The sequence below is a fragment of the Lepus europaeus genome, chromosome 10, assembly GCF_033115175.1.
Source record: "Lepus europaeus isolate LE1 chromosome 10, mLepTim1.pri, whole genome shotgun sequence".
Lineage (NCBI taxonomy): Eukaryota > Metazoa > Chordata > Mammalia > Lagomorpha > Leporidae > Lepus > Lepus europaeus.
The window spans coordinates 98,759,190-98,778,267 of record NC_084836.1 but is presented as its reverse complement, the minus strand read 5'-3'; the positions used below and the strand labels follow the sequence as shown (position 1 = coordinate 98,778,267).

Sequence of the window (19,078 nt, the reverse complement as noted above, 5' to 3'; positions counted from 1 at the left end):
CAGAGGCTGGGAAGGGGCCAACACCTAGGAGGCCTTTATAAATGTTCTTCGAATGAAAAGAAGAAGATGATGTCACGCAACGCACATCCGTGGGGAACCATTCGTAGACGACCAGCTTCTGGGTCAGGGTTTCGCACATAGCAGAGCAGCCCCCTCGCTGTGATCTATTGAAAGTCAGCCCTTGGGGCCGGCACCGTGGCTCACTTGGCTAATCCTCCGCTTGCGGCACCAGCATCCCATATGGGCACCAGGTTCTAGTCCTGGTTGTTCCTCTTCTAGTCCAGCTCTCTGCTGTGGCCCGGAAGGGCAGTGGAGGATGGCCCAAGTGCTTGGGCCCCTGCACCCACATGGGAGACCAGGAAGAAGCATCTGGCTCCTGGCTTCGGATAGGCACAGTGCCGGCCATGGCAGCCATTTGGGGAGTGAACCAACAGAAGGAAGACCTTTCTCTCTGTCTCTCACTGTCTATAACTCTACCTGTCAAATAAATTTAAAAAAAAATTTTTTTAAAGTCACCCTCAAGACAAGGGTTTGTAAATATTATTTTCTAATTTTTATTTAAAAATGGAAAAAAAGAAAAAGCAGAGGATGAGCAAATAGTTCTTGCATGCCTATTATATCCTAGCTAACTAGACAGACTCCGCCCCCACCCTCGAGGACCCCAGGAGAAAACAGTAAGGAAATATGTCATCGCAACTGCAGGAAGTGCTCCCCGGTGAAGGTGCACAGTACTGTGCAAGTCTCAGACAAGGGTGCTAGTCTTGGGGACAGGGGTGGCTACCCTGCAGAAGTGAGGATTGAGCTGAGATCAGAAGACAGCCAGGACAAGAGGGCAAAAAGAGGGATTTCATGAGCAAAGGCCCTGGGGCAGGAGGGAGAATGGTATGAGAGTTGGAGGAAATCCATGTGATTTTAACAGAGGGCTCAGTAACGGACATGCTTGCTGGAGCTGGACTCGTTGGCTTGCCGGCCACTACAGGCACCACTTACAGACCATGAAGCTTGCTCTGTGTGCTCAGAGCAATGGGGAGCCACTGATGAGCATGGGTAAGGGGTGAGCAAAACCTTTTCCTCTTTTGTGTGAGAATTTGACCTTCGGTTAACTGTCAATCCTGTTTCCTGGAAACAGATGAATGCATGTCCACTATGTTACTAAGCAACATTGTTTAGGATAAAAATGCCAAGGAGGATGCTCTAAGGAGGAATGCAGACAGGATTAGAAGTGGAGATGTCACTGGGCACTTGGGGCTCACTCACCGTGGATGCAGATGGTTACAGAGAGAGATGTTCCCTACAGAGGTACGCCTAGCTGCGTGCTGTAGTGTGTTCATGCTCTGAACCTCTCACGATTTCATCGACTCCTCAAAACAACCTGGTCTGCTAGCATGCTAGGCCAGGCTTTTATATACAAGGGGACTTCAAAAAGTCCATGGAAAACGCTCATCTCTTTTCATTCCATTCTCCCAAGAACTTTATCATGAACTTTCTGAAGCCTCTTGGTGGGTTTGGGAATGCTCATGCGTGCATGTGAGAGTGTGAGTGTGTGTGTGTATGTGTATGTGTGCATGTGTGTATTTCCTACTCTGTCAGCCGAGAAGCCCAGAGGCAATGACAGCCCGCACTCCACAGCCACGAGCACTCCCAGCACTGAGATCTTGGTTTCTAACCCCATTCCCCAATAAAAGCAACCAGGGCCCCTTAGGAAACTGTTTCTAGGATTAAGGCAGCACACACAAGGAGTCTTCCAAAAGTTCATGGGAAGTGCATACTATGGAAAAGCTACACATGGATTTCAAAATGTTTTTGTACCAAAAATACATGTATCTTTTAATTCCATTTTCTAAGATCTTTTTAAAGAACCCTCATGCACAATGATCCTGGAGCATCTTATACTGCCAGAAAGTAAAGGCATGCCACACACACACACATACATACATATATACACACATACACATGTATATTCACATACACATATATACATGCCTACACACATACACAAACACACACACACAATGAAGGGGATATGCCAAGGGACACAGGAACCAACCAAAAGATCTCAATGCTGGGGCCAGCGTTGTAGCACAGCAGGTTAAGCCACCACCTGCAATGCTGGCATCCATGATGAGTGTCCCAGCTGCTCTATTTCTGACCCAGCTCTCTGCTAATGCTCCAGTTCCAATGCAGGTCCCTGCTAAAGCAGCAGAAGATGGACCATTGCCACCCACGTGGGAGACCTGGATGGAGTTCCAGCTCCTGGCTTTGACTTGGCCTAACCTCTGGCCCATTGCAGCCATTTGGAGAGCGAACCAGTGGTTAGAAGATTATCTCTCTCTCTCTCTTTTTCTCTCTCTCCCTCCATGTGTGTGCATATGTGTCTCCCTCTCTAACAACTACACAAGTAAATTTTAAGAAAAGTTCTCTATGCTAAAGCTGGGATAATTTTAATAACAAAATAAAGTAATATTGGATTGTAACTGAAAACGTGAAATGAACATCCATAAGTACATGCTAATATAAATAACTAAAAAAATAAAATGAGCAAATGAAGAGGAAAGATGAATGTACATGCAGAACCTCAAATCTGCAGATCCCTGGTCCTCAGGTGGAGTTGCAGGACTGAAACCCTGCGGTGTGGGCTGTGCCCTGGAACTTCCTTTCCAAGGCCATCTTGTGGAAAGGGGGAAAGGGACCTTTTACTTCGGAGGAACTCAAACTGGATGACCACAGCCAAGTGGTCAAGGTCAACACCAGCCACGAAATCCTGTGGCTGTCACGTGTCCTGGATGTGATGCAATAACAATGGCACTTGACCTCTGTGATTTTCCTCCTCAAAGCCCACAGCCCCAGTCTAATTGTGAGAAAAATATCATGTGAATCTAAATTAAGGGACATCCTGAAAAATACCCAACTAGCTCTCAGAACTGTCAAGGTCATCAGAAGCCAAGGAAAGTCTGAGAAACTGTCACAAACAAGAGGTGCCAAGGAGACATGGCAACTAAATGGCATCTGTGATGGCATCTGGGGACAGAAAAGGGCTTTGTGTAAAAACAGAAATGAAGTTTAGACTCTAACTAACAATAATAAAACAATAATGTCTCATTAATTGTAACAAGTGTATCACACTAACATGAGACTTTAATGACAGAGGAAACCCGGTACTTGGTATACAGGAACTCTGCACTGTCTTCCCAGTTTTTCTGAGAATCTAAAAGTAGTCCTCAAAAAATAAAGCAGTTGTTTGGAAGGGCTATAAATACCTGGTAGGGGCTGGCGCCGTGGCTCAGTAGGCTAATCCTCCACCTTGCAGCGCTGGCACACCGGGTTCTAGTCCCGGTTGGGGCACCGGATTCTGTCCCGGTTGCCCCTCTTCCAGACCAGCTCTCTGCTATGGCCAGGGAGTGCAGTGGAGGATGGCCCAAGTCCTTGGGCCCTGCACCCCATGGGAGACCAGGAGAAGCACCTGGCTCCTGCCTTCAGATCAGCGCGGTGCGCCAGCCACAGCACACCAGCCGTGGCGGCCATTGGAGGGTGAACCAATGGCAAAAGGAAGACCTTTCTCTCTGTCTCTCTCTCTCTCTCTCACTGTCCACTCTGCCTGTAAAAAAAAAAAAAAAAAAAAAAAAAAAACCCTAGTGGGAAACCATACTGGGGGCTGCTTCCTGAACATGGTCAGAGACATAACAGCAGATCCAAAGTTATTGGCTCCCATGAGATAAAACTTTAAGCCAGGACTAACCTTGTACTCTTGGGGATTCATTTTCTCTCTGAGTGGTACTGCTCTGCCAGTGCAAGAAGGACTCTCACCCAGAGGAGCGCCTGATGACTGAGCACCATAGCAGAAAGCTGAGGTTCCTGTCCTGTGTCCTTCAGGGTAGCTCAACGCCAACTGTGGCTTAAGCTCACCTGTTGAGGCTGAGTGTGCAGCTGAACTTGAGATGATCCCCTTGAGGATGCTGGAGGGGTTGATAAGCAGAGAGTGATGTGGTCACAGGAAAAAGTTTTTGCTCTAGCCATGTCCTAGGAGGTTGTTGTGGTCATGTTGACACCTGGTAAGGCCTTGATCAGTTAACTGCAATTACGTATCTGGGGAGACCTGTGACCTGCGAGAGAGAGTGAGGACCATAGACCATTAGAGAATCACTTCATCTAGAATTTCCCAAAGGCAGGTAGCACATGGCATAATTCAGGGTGTCATGTGGACTTTAGGTGTTTATGTGTTTAGGTTATCTATTGCTATGTATTCAGCCACTACAACAACTCAACAGCTTAAAAGGAAATCATAACTTACCTGCTCATGCTTTTGTGTTTTGGGCTGCCCTCAGCTGGGACAGCTCAACTCTCCTCTGTACGGTGTCAGCTGGGAAGCCACGTCAGGTAGGAGCTGGCTGGACAAATACAGACTTGACCATGTGCCTGTGGGCTTGGCTTTGTCAGCCAGATTTTTCCACTCCCATCCACATGGTTTCTCCACGTGGCTAGCTTGGGCTTCCTTACACAATGGTGGTCTCAAGGTAGTCAGAGTTCTTATACAGCCCTCAACTTTCCCCAGAGCACAAAAGAAGTTTCTGGATGTTCAGGCTTAAATCTAACACTGGCCCAGCACTGCCCCATTGCCTTCTATCACTGACTGCAGGCCACAGGCCAGCCCACCCTCAAGGGGAGGGTTCCACATGAGGGTGCAAACACTGGGCAACATGGATCATTGGGGGCTATCAAAGTAACAGCCTCCCATCCTCTCTGCTACGTCCATGGCCATATCTATACCAGTGTGTGTGTGTGTGTGTATGTGTATCTGTGTGATTGTTTCATTGGCTGAGTTTTTAAGTTATTTTAAAAAATAAATGTGTATATATAACTAGCTCGTGGGACTAGAGATATCATGGCTAACATTGCTTAAAGTATGTGGGCGGGGGGAGGATGAGTCTATGTGAAGCAAGAGCAATAGAGTCTGCTGGTTTCCTCCAAGATTTCTTTCCCCAGGGTAGAATGTGTGATCAACAGCCAGCACAGTGCACCCAAAACAAGGATTCCATTTCCCAGCCTCCCTTGCAGCTAGGTATGATCAAGCAGCTGGAAGGCCAGAGGAGGTGATGTGGTCAAAACACAGCAAATGTTCTGTAATTAAGAGGATGTTTCCTTCTCCCCGCCCCCTTTTCTTGCCTGCTTCCCAGATGTAGACACCTCATAGCTTGAGCTTGAGCATCCGTCTTGGAGCATAAGAGGAGAGTAACAAAACTGAAGGAACCCGGATCCCAGATGACCAGACAGAAACACCAGCCTGGGACAGTCCCCATACTTTCATATGTAAGAGAAATAGACTTCTATGTCATGTATGCTACTATTAATTGAGACTTCTGCCTCCCGGAAGAACTATTCCTATTAAGAGACCCAATTTAGAGACACATATAAGTCAGTCAAAGAGGAAGTGATAGGCTGAGTTGGAAAAGATGTATATGAGTGGCTGAAGTTTGAGAAACACAAACCCAAACCATCACCCTGGTGCCATGGGAAGCAACTGAGAAAGCAGCCAGCAGACTTGGGAAGACTGCATACAGGAAGTGGGTGGAAAGAGAGCAGGCAGCAAGGGAAAGTGTTCCTGAAAGAGGAAACGACTTTTTTTTTTTTTTTTGACAGGCAGAGTGGACAGTGAGAGAGAGGCAGAGAGAAAGGTTTTCCTTTGCCGTTGATTCACCCTCCAATGGCCGCCGCGGCTGGTGCGCTGCGGCTGGCGCACCGCGCTGATCTGAAGGCAGGAGCCGGGTGCTTCTCCTGGTCTCCCATGGGGTGCAGGGCCCAGGCACTTGGGCCATCCTCCACTGCCTTCCCGGGCCACAGCAGAGAGCTGGCCTGGAAGAGGGGCAACCGGGACAGAATCCGGAGCCCCGACCGGGACTAGAACCTGGTGTGCCGGCACCGCAAGGCGGAGGATTAGCCTAGTGAGCTGCGGCGCCGGCCAGGAAACGACATTTAAAAGGCCCAGAGATAACTTAATAGCAATGCATTGCTTGTCTGTTCATTTTATCTGATAAATATCTATATGGCCCTCCCCATATGTCAGGCATGTGCTTTGCAAGTATTAGTGCACTCAGTTATCTTAACCACCTTAGCATGTTTGCTACTATTATTAGCCCATTTTAAGGAATTCAAGGCACTGACTCATTAATGACCATGGCCAAGGTCATGGGCCTGCTGTCTCAAAATCAGACCTCAGCTCCATGCTTCTAATGACTATGCCAGGTTTCATCATAATTTTCAAAGCACTCAAAAACATTTTGAGAGGTTGATGATGTCATCCCCATTTTCACGTTTGGGAAAATCCAGTACAAAGAAGAGAAGCTATTATCCTACCCTAAACCATGCAGAGGTAGCAGAAGGCCAGTCAGACCCAAGGGGCCCTGACTTCCAGATTCATTGAGAGACCTCAGATAGGCCTACGTCCCAGGGTTGATGAGCCAGCCACACGCCTGCTCTCCCCTGTGCCCCTTGGTTTTCAAACTCTGTCTCGGAATCAGGCTGAGTTCTGGAGTCTGGGCTTGTTTGCTTGTTTCATATTTCCCCCCAACACCACCTGGGCTCCGTGGTTTGCCTGGAGCACCTATGCTTTCACAGAGCCCTCCTGATGTCACAGCACCCAGCATGGTTTAGGGATTTCAGGAAATGAATCAGTGGCGCCCTCTAGCCTCTGGGGGCAGTGTCTGCACCCACACCTACAGGCGTGCACCTCTGGCCATCCTGGCTGGTGTTCCCAGTATTGGCGAATGGCAAACCTGGCTGCTCTGTTCTCTCCTTGCTGTGGAAAGAGAAAAGAGGAGTGCAGGGGAGGGTGGGAAATTAAGATCCACATTCTCAGCTTCTGTTCACCAATCGCAGGAGACCTGGGTTCCGTCTACCATATAGTTCTGCCATCCTCACCTTGTGTTCCAAGTGATAGCTCCTGCTCCAGCCCTTATCATTACACTGCAGCCACCAGGAGGAGGACATGGGGGAGGGGAGGTAATCTCCTCGTCCCTTTAAGGGCACAACCCACACATTGTACTCATTACCTCCTTTGATATCCCATTGGCCAGGATTTAATCACTTTGCCTACTTATCTGCAAGGGAGTCTGGGAAATGTAGTCTTTTGAGAAGGGATATTGAGAGACAACCTCAATTTTTGTCATAGCTGCTGACTTGCTATGAACTAACCTGGGCCATAGTTTCTCCTTTTACAAATTATTTCCTTCACATATACATTCACACACACACTCAAACACTGGCAGACGTGTGGTATAAAGATGTTTGAATGAGTTGATTGTTAATGGACCACCTGATTAGCTGGACCACAAGCCCTGTGAAGTCGGAAGTGAGATGCTTCCAACTCACCACTGTATCCCCAGCCTGTACCACGGGGTCTGGCACACAGAGACTGAGCCACTGGCCGCCCAGGAATTTGAATGGACAGCCATTCCGGCTTTCTCTTCTGATTGTGGCATTTTCCTCACTCAAAGCTGCAGCTCCTCATCTCCATGTGCCAAGTCTTTTCTGAGCCTGTGAAGTAAAATGTGCTCTGAGTCAGAATCCCAAGAGTGAATTAAAAATAAATGACAGTGTATCAAAACAAGTTAACCACAAAAAATGGCTTTCCAGGGTAATTAGGTACCTGCACTGGGGACAGAGGACAGGTGCCTGGCTATCAAGTGCTCCCAGCAAGGACTCTGCTGGGCCTGGTTTGAGCCCCCACGTGGCCCTCTGGTGCTTCAAGACCCTCCCCATACAGGTCAGGAGAGGTTCGAATTCCAGCTCTGCTTACTGGAGTGGTCCTAGGAAAATCCGTGCCTCACCAAGCCTCAGTTTCCTCATCTGCAGAAAGTTGTTAACAATAGGGTAGACGTGTAATCATCTGTAAAATGCAATTCACAGGCGGAGGCGCCCAGAGCTTGTCTGTCGTCCTTTCACAGTGCACCTGGTCCAAGAACTACAGAACAGTCACTCATTAAATAGTTAGGCTCATACAACTTAATGATAGTTGTTCACACAGCATCGCAGATGTCAGTGTTCCCCTCAGAATTGTAACTATCTTGCAGTGTGTTCTTCTTCCATGCCTCAGGGTGCCTTGGCAGTTTGGGAACCACAGTCCTAGATTTTGAAGATGAAATGAGGCTGTGTATGTCCAAGGCTTAGCATGATGTCTGGTCTGGAGTAGAAGATCAACACATTGCTGACTGTCCTAAGTTATTGTGAAGTCTTGCTCTGAGACCACTTTCTTTCTAGTTCTTTCTCCGTCTCCTGCCACTGCTGTGCAACATTTCCTGTCTCCATCTCTGGCCACTCAGGGTTTCTGATTGTCACCTTCCCTCTGAGTCCTGACAAGCCTGGTCCCACTTCTGAACTGATCCCTTCCTAGTGCGGCATTCTCACTCCCACTTCTCTACCCTCCCTAACTGCACACACTTGCCTTGATCTTTCTGTAGGTGAGGTGTGCATTCCTGTGCATTAGCATTTGAAAGTCAGAGTTACACAGAGAGAGGAGAGGCAGAGAGTCTTCCATCCAGTGGTTCACTGCCCAGTTGGCTGCAACGGCCGGAGCTTGGCCAATGGCATGTAACAAAGACAACGATGTCATAGTTTTGAGCTTAGGACTAAAGCAAAGAGTGCATCCCTGCATGCATGATTCTAGGAAGACAGGGAACCCACGGACCAGCCTCAGACCTGCAGATCTGCTGCCAGTAGCACACAATCCCAACCAACGCACAGACTCAGGAGTGAAAATTAGTGATGTTTGTTTAAAACTATGGCGTTTGGGGGAGGTTTGTTAACACAGTGTGCTTGGGATAACCCAACTCCTCTGTCTCCGCAAACCCCAAGTCTCCAAGAACAGCTCTGCTTGGATCATTTGGTTGCCACACGGAGCACAGTTACTGGCATACCAGCCACTCAGGAACCAAGGATCTCCCTCCTGTCCAGTGTGCAGATGGCCTCCTTGGGCTGGGACACCCATCTCTGCTCCAAGCCATTGTCCCATGACGAGGGGGCCAGGTGACACAATGCCTGGTGACCTGCCAGGGAGGAGCCAATTCTGGAAGGTTGTGAATGTGCCAGATGGGAGTCTCTCAGATACACTTTGGTTCTAAAGAGTGATGGCTGAACGAGCAGACATTGCACAGAAAAATTTTACCTGCATGTGACAGTCAGAATGCATCTGAGACTGTAAACTCCAGGGTATGAGAAATGTGGGCTTCCTTATGCCTCAGTCTAGTAACTGCTTTGAGCCTTGTTTTGCCTAAGAGGGAAAGGATGAGGCCCATGCTCACAAAGAAAGTTTGGTAAAGCCAGAGGTGGAGCCCAGGTGTTCTGGCTTCCTATACAGCATCTCTTATCTCCCCCAGTGGTTCTCACACTTGGAAGGAGTCCCAGGTCCCACCCCCAAGCCAGTGCAGTCCCTTCTCTGGCCTCCCCACTCATCTGGGCTATGCTTCTGCACCCCACTGGCCAAATGGCCACTGCCTGGAAGAAGTCAAACAACCCCTTCCTCCCACTGAGTCCCAACCTGCCCCTTTATGGGCACCCACTGCCCTAGCTCTATCTTCTGGAAATGCAATAAATATCACTCTTCTCTTTAATTTATAGATGCTACAGTCTTTACTTCTATAAATTCTATTGAGTTCTTTTTAAAATACCGTTTTTATTGTATGTTGTCCCCTTTTTGTATGCCTTTCTTCCCAAAATATTTTAGAATTGTGTTCACCTGGAGTTCTTGGGGGAAGGGGGTTCCAGTACCGCAGTGGATGTTCTGCCTCCCACTTATGCTGGATGGTTCCCTTGTGTTTTTTTAAAAAAATATTTATTTATTTATTTGAAAGTCAGAGTTACACAGAGAGAGAAGGAGAGGCAGAGGGAGAGGGAGGGAGGGAGGGAGAGAGAGAGAGAGAGGTCTTCCATTTGCTAGTTTACTCCCCAATTGGCCACAACAGTCAGAGTTACACCAAACCAAAGCCAGGAGCCAGGAGTTTCTTCTGGGTCTCCCACGTGGGTTCAGGGACCCAAGGACTTGGGCCATCTTCTACTGCTTTCCCAGGCCATAGCAGAGAGCTGGATCGGAAGTGGAGCAGCTGGGACTCAAACCGGCGCCCATATGGGATGCTGGCACTGCAGGTGGCGGCTGTACTCGCTACACCACAGTGCCCGCCCTCCCTTGTGTGCTTTGTAATTTGGGGTTATGGCTTCATCTTCAGCAGATCTCTTTCTGTGGGTATCTTGTGCAGCCTCCCTCCAGCATGGATTGAGTTTGGCAAGTCAGCTCAGATCCTTATCTGAGATCACTAGGCTAATTCTTGGTCTGGGCCTCTACTTCATGTGTATGAAGTAAATTTACAAAAATTAATCCCTATAAGGAGAAAAAATCCTCTTTATTTTCATTAGAGCATTTATTTGGTTTTTATTTTCTTCTATCCACTGGGATATCAGAGCCAGGAAAACAAGGACTCTCTGTCTCTCTCTGTCTCTCTGTCTCTGTCTCTGTCTCTCTCTCTCTGTCTCTCTGTCTCTGTCTCTCTCTCTGTCTCTGTCTCTGTCTCTCTCTCTTTGCTTTGGGTCTGCTTCTTGCAGAACTTGGTACGCAGTCAGTAGATGCTCAATAAGTATTTACTGAAAGAATACTCATTGCTTGGGGTGTTGTGAAGCAGAAACTGTGTCAGTGAGGATTGTGTGTCCTGTAAGAAGCGAGTGTCCAATGACAAATGCAATCTATTGGCCCCCTCAACAGAGCTGCTGCTTTTGATTCCATGACTCAAGAGTTTCAAAACTCTGTCAGTTTCTTGGCCTTTGTCTGTGGTTGCAAGATGGTTACTGTGGCTCCAGGCATTGCATCCTATTCAAGGCAGAAGAAAGGGAGAGAAAATAGGAGTAAAGGGGAAATACCGGTGACATTTTCCATTTATCTGTTTGTAAAAAATTATTCAAGACAGATAGAGTGAGGGGTGGAGGGAGAGAGAGAGAGAGAGAGAGAGAGAGAACTGGGCCAGGCCAAAGCCAAAACAAGAACTCAATGGGCATCGGGGACTTATTTACTTGAGCCATAGCTAGTGCCTCCCAGAATCTGTATCAGCAGGAAACTGGAATCCGGAGCAGGAGTTGAGACTTGAACCCAGACCTTCCAATATGGGACCCAGGCATCTTTACTGGCATCTTAACCACGAAGCCAAATGCCCACCCCCATTTTTCCTTTCATTAGAAAGCTTCTCTTGGACTTAAGAAGTTTCTCCTTTGATCACATTTTCTAAAAATGAATCATGGGCATTCCAGAAGCAAAGGAACTTGGAAAGTGAGCCTATCCCTTTATCTAAATCCTGTAGATAAATGAGTAAGAAGGAAAATGGATTAGAGACACAGGGGAGCATCAGCCTCATATGAGGTAGACACATATTTGATATGCAAAGCACAAGCTTGGAAGGGGCTGGGGATGGTGGCACTGTGGCACAGTGAGTTGAGCTGCAACCTGCAACATTGACATCTCATATGGGTACCAGTTCAAGTCCCAGCTGCTCTGCTTCCAACCCAGCTCCCTGCTAATGTGCATGGGAAAGCAGAAGAAGATGGCACCAGGATTTGGACCCCTGCCACCCATGTGGGAGACCCGGACAGAATTCCTGGCTCCTGACTTCAGCCTGGCCTAGCCTGACCCATGGCAGCCATTGGGGGAGTAAGTTGGTGGTTGAAAGATCTCTGTCTCTCCTTCTCTCTCTGTAAAACTGCCTTTCAAATAAAAAATAAATCTAAAAAACAAAACAAAAAACACAAAAAAACCGATGGGCTCTCAGGCAGGAACCCCTGTTTTCATGATAATGATTATCGGTATCACTTAAAGATTGATGGTTTCTGAGATCCTACTGGCATCAGACCTGCCTGGCTCTGGATGCAGCAGCCACGGAGGCATCCATACCCTTGATGGTCTTCCTCTCTCCTTCCTCTCTCCCTCCCTCCTTCCTCTTTATTCTGTTCAAAGCACTGAAACCTTAAAAAAAAAAAAAAAGCCAAATTACATTTTCCAGTGTGAGCTACTTTCTGCTCTCATTAACTACAACCTCGGTGACTTGGCCGGACTCTGCTGCCAGCTTGACGGAGGTGGGAGGCTCTGTGAGTCAGAGGTCCCTCGGGCCCATCACTGGGGCAGTGTCAAGGTCTCTCCCAAGGACACGGAGATGAAAACAGCAGAGGAGCCAACCCCAAGTCTTGGGCAGACCCTGGAATGGCTGAGAAAGGAACTGGTAAGCCTTGCGTTTCTTTTGCCGGAGGCTCCCACCCCATATTTTCCAGGGTTCCCTGGTCTTCCTTCGCAGGTGCCCTGTTGGCTGAGGCACAGGCTTCGGGCTGGGGTATGGGCCCTGCATGTACCCCCCGAGACCAGCCACACAGCACACAAAGGCAATCTCAGGTGTTAGAATAAGTAGGTCGTGGCCTACATAGGAGGCACGGGGTGCAGTGTCTGCCAGACAGGTTTTAGGATTGCGCTGGCTCCTGGGCACATGCCCAGCTCTCGGCTCTGCAGCCTTGAGCGAGAGGCTTTACCTTTTTGCGCCTTCATTTCCTTATCACACAATGTGGATAACAATCGTGCCCACATTGCAGAGGTTACTGTAAGGATTCAGCAAGGAGGTTCACCGAGCGTACAGGGTACTTTCCAAAAGTTCGTGGAAAATGGAAGTAAGAGATAAGTTCATTTTGGTGCAAAAAAAATTGAAACCCATGTATATCAGAGATCTCAAAAAATTCATGAAAATCTCTGTCTCTCTGACTTTCAAATAAATAAAGATTATTTTTTAAAAAGAGGTCACGTGTTTTGCACAGACAGTTAAGCCATCACTTGAGACACCTGCGTACTGCATCAGAGCACTTGGGGTTGGAGTCCTGCGCTTTTTCTCCATTGCAGTTTCCTGAGAATGTACACTGCAGGTGGCAGCAGGTATCAACCACGTGGGAAACCTGGATTGAGCTCCTGGCTCCTGACTTTGGCCTGACCCAGGCTTGGATGCTGAGGGCATTTGGGGAGTGAATCAGCAGGAGATCTCTTTCTGTCTCTTTTCCTCTATCTCTCTGCTTTTCAAATAAATAAATAACTTTTTAAAAGCCTTGTTTAAGGCCGGCGACGTGGCTTAACAGGCTAATCCTCTGCCTTGCGGCGCCGGCACACCGGGTTCTAGTCCTGGTCGGGGCACCGATCCTGTCCTGGTTGCCCCTCTTCCAGGCCAGCTCTCTGCTGTGGCCAGGGAGTGCAGTGGAGGATGGCCCAAGTGCTTGGGCCCTGCACCCCACGGGAGACCAGGATAAGCACCTGGCTCCTGCCATCGGAACAGCGCGGTGCGCCGGCCACAGCGCGCCTGCCGCGGCGGCCATTGGAGGGTGAACCAACGGCAAAAAGGAAGACCTTTCTCTCTGTCTCCCTCTACTGTCCACTCTGCCTGTCAAAAAAAAAAAAAAAAAAAAAAAAAAAAAAAAAAAAAGCCTTGTTTAGTTTTTGAGAGGCAGAACAATAGAGACAGAGAGATCTTCCACCCACACCCAGATGGCTGCAACAGCTGGGGCTGGCCCAGGAACTCCACAGAGGTTTCCCCACATCAGTGGCAGGGACCCAAGAACTTAAGCCATCATTCACTGCTCACCCATGTACATTAGCAGGGAGCTCGCCCAGCTACGTTAGCAGAAGCAGAGCAGCTGGGACTTAAACTGGTGCCCCAATATAGGATGCCAGAGTTGCAGGCAGCAGCTTAACCTGCTGCCACAAAGAATTTTTTTAATTCATGAAAATGCATATTATCAGAGAACTATGAGTGGATTTCAAAAATACGGAGCACCAAAATAAACAAACAAAAAAAAGATTTATTTTATTTATTTGAAAGACAGAGTTACAGAAAAAGGGAAAAACAGAGAAAGAGAGAGATCTTCCATCTGCTGGTTTGCTCCCCAAATGGCTGCAACAGCTGGAGCTGGGCCAATCTGAAGCCAGAAGCCAGGAACTCCTTCCAGGTCTCCCACACAGGTACAGGGGCCCAAAGACTTGGGCCATCTTCTACTGCTTTCCCAAGCCATAGCGGAGAGTTGGATAGGAAGTAGAGCAGCCGGGACTCAAACCGGAGTGCATATGGGATGCTGGCCTGGCAGGCTAGAGTGTTAACTCTCTGCACCACAGCACCAGCCTGCAAACTTACTTTTTAATTCCATTTTCCAGGGTTTTTGAAGTACCGTATTGCTCTTAGCACCCAGATGTTGGCTATTATAATCCTGACCCATGTGGACATGAATTCCATCCGCTGTCTTAGCTCAGATCCTCTCAAAAGCAGAGGCTCAGACGAAGAGTGGAGAACTGATGATGTATGTGAAGGGGCAAGCCTGGAGTGCTGAGGGACAGGACAACTGGGAGTTGAGGCAAGGGCAGCACAATGCCAGGCTGTGCATGGTGTTATGGAGCTGACTTCCGGAGGAGCCTTAAAGACGCCCAGCAGGTCTCACAGCAGCAGACTTTCCCCCTGTGGGACTTCTCTGCAGCGGCTGACAGAGACACTGCCCCTGGCAGAGAGAGATGTGAAATGCATGGTCCAGATTGTCCTCATCTTTCACTTCCTGTTCTAAAGATCCAGCCCTTGGGGCACTAACTCTCCTGCACACCTGAGTTACATCCGTTGCTCTCTTGATGGCTGCTTGGGGAAGCCAGACTTTATTCCCTTCTTTGTGGCATTTTCTCCAAGTCCAAAACTAGAAGACTGCCCCCAAAGAGTGTAGGGACACCAGACAAGGGAGAGAAGGAGGCAGTGCAGGGACTTGAAGAAAGAAGCTTGTATTGCAACACACCTGTCTGTCATTATGGGAGGGAAAGATGGGTTTGTGTTTGTCCTAGAAGGATCTTTTTGGGTTGCCAGGCAACAGGCCAGCTGGGACCCACCCCTGTCTTTACCCCACAGAGAGGGCCTAACCCCATAGGGGCTTCTCTTGGGACTAGGGGATTCCAGCAGGGGCTGCAGCTCCTTCCAGCCCACAGGTACCCAGGGCTGGACAGCTGGACTTCCCCAGGCTCCCTGAACACTGGGGGCCTAAGCTGAGACTGCTTGGTGCCTGAAAACAAAGCGCCTGTTTCCCCACAGAGGGAGCAATGCCCAGGGGCGGAGGGGAGGTAGGTAACCTGAAACAGTCTCCGTGTCTCCCCATGACGCCAAGAGATGGAGTGGGGCTTGAGCCTCCTCGTACTGATCCTGGACATCTGGATCGCATGGAATTTGCATGACAATAAGGGCCCCTCCAGAGCCCACCCAAGAAGCCCCACTTGATGGTTGTCAGAGAAGGACCAGCACTGGATGGTGCCTGCATGGAGCAGAGGGGACAAATTAGGGAGGCCAGTGACTACCACAGTCGAAAGCACTCTCCCCTTCTTTGCCTGGGATCCTGTGGACCCCAGGGTCTTGGTGGGATCCAAGGAGGGGGAAGAGCCACAGACACCCGTAACCACACGGCTGACCCGCCTGATGCCTGTCTGAGTGCCTGTGCAGAGCTGGGCACTGCAGAGATTGAGCACCACACCTGCTCTGGACCTCTTGCCTTGTGAGATAAGACACTTCTCCACCACGCAGGGTCTCCTGGCCTCCCAGCCAGCGTCACCATGTCCACTGCCTCCCTTAACGCGGCTGCCCTGTTGGGTACCCCATGTTGTTCTCACCACACATACCCCGAACTGGTGCTGAAGGATGGGTGAAGAGATGTACGGGAGGAAATCCCTAGAGCGGAGGAGACATGGATTGAGTGTTTTCCTAGGAATTGGGAAGGGACCTCCCACAACCACCTGCTTTGCTACTGGAAGAATCCCAGTGTTCTCAAGGGTTTGGCCTACACCTTCACCTGCAAGCACTCTCTTCCCAGCTTCTCACTGTCCCGGCAGGATTTCTCATGCCTCAGAGGAGCCCATGGACTTGCTCCTTGTCTGGAAAACCACAACACTGCTTTTAATGGGAGAACAACATTAACACAGTTGTCATCCCTGGCTCCAGGGCCCCTGTAGATACCAAAACCCATGGATGCTCAAGTCCCTTTTAGAAAATGGATATTGGGGCTGGCATTGTGGCACAGTGGGTTAAGCCGCTGCCTGCAATGCTGGCGTCCTTTATGTTCAAGTCCCAGCTGCTCTGCTTTTGATCCAGCTCCCTACTAATGTGCTTGGGAAAGCAGCAGCAGATGTCCCAAGTACTTGGGCCCCTGGATCTGCATGGGAGATCTGGCTTGAGTTCCAGCTTCCAGACTTCTGCCTGGCCCAGCCCCAACCATTGTGGCCATTTGGGGAGTGAACTAGCAGATGGAAGCGCTCTCTCGCTCTCTCTCTCTCTCTCTCTGTAACTCTGACTCTTAAATAAATAAATAAATCTTTAAAAAAAAGGGGAAATGCATATAACCAACACGCATCCTCCTGTATACTTTACAGCACCTCCAGATGACTTCTACTACTGAATACCATGTAAATGCTATGTAAATACTTGTGATCCTGTATTGTTTGGGGATTAGTGACAAGAAATGAAAGTCTGAACATTTTCAATATAGAGGCATTTTTTTCCCCAAAGCTTTTTGAGCTGCAGTTGCTTGAATCCAAACGTGGTACCTAGAGCCATGGAGGGCTGATGATAATTATCTGTGGGAAAGAGAGGGGAGAAAGTGAGACTGCAAGTCAGGCCATGTGCTGTGCTTCAAGCAGCGTGGGAAGGGAAAGCTGGACCCATGTACACTGATGGCCCCTGGAGAAGGATTCTTTGAGTTCCAGCATGAAATAAAGGGAGAGACTTTAATTATATGCCCTTGGGGCCGGCGCTGTGGCTTAGTAAGTTAAGCCTCTGCCTGCAGTGCTGGCATCCCATACGGGCATAGATTTGAGTCCTCGCTGCTCCACTTCCAATCTAGCTCCTTGCTAATGGCCCAGGAAAGCAGTGAAAGATGGCCCAAGTGCTTGGGCCCCTGCACCCGCATGGGAGAGTCAGAAGAAGCTCCTGGTTCCTGGCTCTTGGCTTCGGATCAGCCCAGCTCCAGCCGTTGTGGCCCTTTGGGGAGTGAACCAGTGGATGGAAGACCTCCCTGTCTCTCCCTCTTTCTGTCTAAAACTCTGTTTCTCAAATAAATAAATAAATCTCTAAAAAAGAAAATAATAATATGATCTTAGGAGCTGTTAAATTTCATATCCAGTGTAAGAATTATTTAGTCAGAAAATAAAATGTTAGCATTTAGAGATTTTTAATGTATTCATTCTAGAGAAAGAGCGCATGAACGCGTGCCGCCCTCTGTTGGTTCAGTCTCCAAGGGCCTGCAATGGCTGGAACGAGCCAGGAGGCAGGAAATCAGGGCAGGTTTCCCCCGGAGGAGGCAGGGCCCCAACCACCTGAGCCCCTCTGCTGCCTTCTGAGGTCGTCATTTGCAGACGCTGAAGCCAGGGCTTTGGCTGCTCATCCAACTGGGGTCCTCCTCCACAGGAAGCCGGCAACCAAACGCCAAAAGCCTGCCCAACATTTTAACATTTTCAAAGGGAACACGAAAGAGAGAAAATGTGTGGGGAAAAATTCCTAGGGGAAAATGGGAGAAAGATTGGAGACGAACGAGCGGTGGCGGTAGAGCTTCAGTGCAGTGGTTCTCAGGCCTTTTGGTCTTAGGGTCCCTTTATGCTTGCAAAGTTTATCAAGGACACCAGTCTTTCATCCATGTGAGTATATCAATACTGACTGAATTAGAAACCAAAACTTAGGACATTTTAATATTTATTTATCAATGCATTTAAAATAATAACCTCATCACCTGTTGATAAAATCTGATTTAAAATAACTATTTTTCAAAGCAAATATTCAGCGAGGAGTAATATTGCTTTACTTGCTTGCAAATTGCTTTGATGCCTGGCTTAACAGAAGACAGCTGGATTCCCCTGTCTGCTTCTGCCTCCAATCTGTTGAGATATTACAGGTCATTAGCTTCTGGAAAACTCCACTGTGTGCTACTAAGAGGATGACAGTGAAAAAGGAAAACAGTGTCTTATTCTTGTGAAGAAGGTAGGTTTTTTTTTTTAAGATTTATTTTATTTACTTGAAAGGCAGAGAGTTACAGAGAGGAAGAGAGAGAGAGAGAATGGGAGAGAGAGAGAGAGAGAGAGAGAGAGAGAGAGAGAGAGAGAGAGAGAGAGAGAATCTTCCATCTGCTGGTTCACTCCTCAAATGGCCGCAAGCGCCAGGGCTGGGCAAGACTGAAGCCAGGAGCCAGAAGTTTCTTCCAGGTTTCCCACGAGGGTGCAGGGGCCCAAGCACCCACTGCTTTCCCAGGCCATTAGCAAGGAACTGGATCAGAAGTACAGCAGTCAGGACACAAACCCATGTGGGATGATGGTGCTGCAGGTGGTGGCTTTACCAGCTACTCCACAACGCTGGTCCTGTGAAGGTAGTTTTGACCTCACTGAACTCCTGAAAGGGTTTTGGGAACCCAAGCATTCCCGGATCTTATGTTGAGAATCACTGTTCCAACAGCCTCCAACCTGCCAGCTTTATCTTGTTTCACTAAGAAGCCATTCTCGTCTTAGTACCTACAAAATGATCCGTTAGTTACAGCGAAGATAAAAGGAGAGAGTGGAGTTACACACATCACGTTTTAGAGCACGTTTTTCTGCACATTCATTCATGCAGTCCTCGTTTGTAGAAAGTCGTTTGCTTTCTGCTTTGCAGACAAAGCAGCAGGCTTTGGTGGATACAGTGCTGTCAGGTTGCACACCTGCCAAGAAGGCTTGTCTTTGATGCGACAGTGACAGGAAGGGGTTTTATGGGGACCCAGCCATGCTCTGCACACCCCCTCACAGGCTCTTTTTCTGTCACAGGCTGAGATGCAGCTCCAGGACCAGCAGCTCCTGCTCACGCTCAGGCATCTGCACAGGGTCCTGGAGGAGCTGCGGGCAGAGACCGCCCACTGGGAGGACACCAGGTCCAGCGCAGGGACCTCCCCGATCAGAGCTCGGACGGGATCCGAGGGCAGGGGCTGCCCGTCTGTCTCCGCGAGGCAGCTGGCCCAGCTCCGAGCAGAAGAAAGCAGACGGAACTCCCTCCCTTAA

At 48.8% G+C, this 19,078-nt stretch overlaps 1 protein-coding gene across 1 annotated transcript; it reads left to right on the top strand.

The window, feature by feature from the left end:
- The first annotated feature begins 12,161 nt into the window (after window positions 1–12,161).
- On the top strand, window positions 12,162–19,078 carry C10H20orf202 (chromosome 10 C20orf202 homolog). Its single transcript, XM_062202305.1, has 2 exons — window positions 12,162–12,242; window positions 18,848–19,078. Exons 1-2 carry the CDS (start codon window positions 12,177–12,179, stop codon window positions 19,076–19,078), a joined length of 297 nt encoding a protein of 98 aa, XP_062058289.1. The 5' UTR covers window positions 12,162–12,176.

What these genes read in the sequence shown, in the direction of transcription:
- C10H20orf202 (XM_062202305.1), top strand. Translation starts at nt 12,177, where the DNA reads ATGAAAACAGCAGAGGAGCCAACCCCAAGTCTTGGGCAGACCCTGGAA. An exon ending in AATGGCTGAGAAAGGAACTG is followed by an intron (nt 12,243 to 18,847) that starts GTAAGCCTTGCG and finishes TTTCTGTCACAG; the next exon opens with GCTGAGATGCAGCTCCAGGA.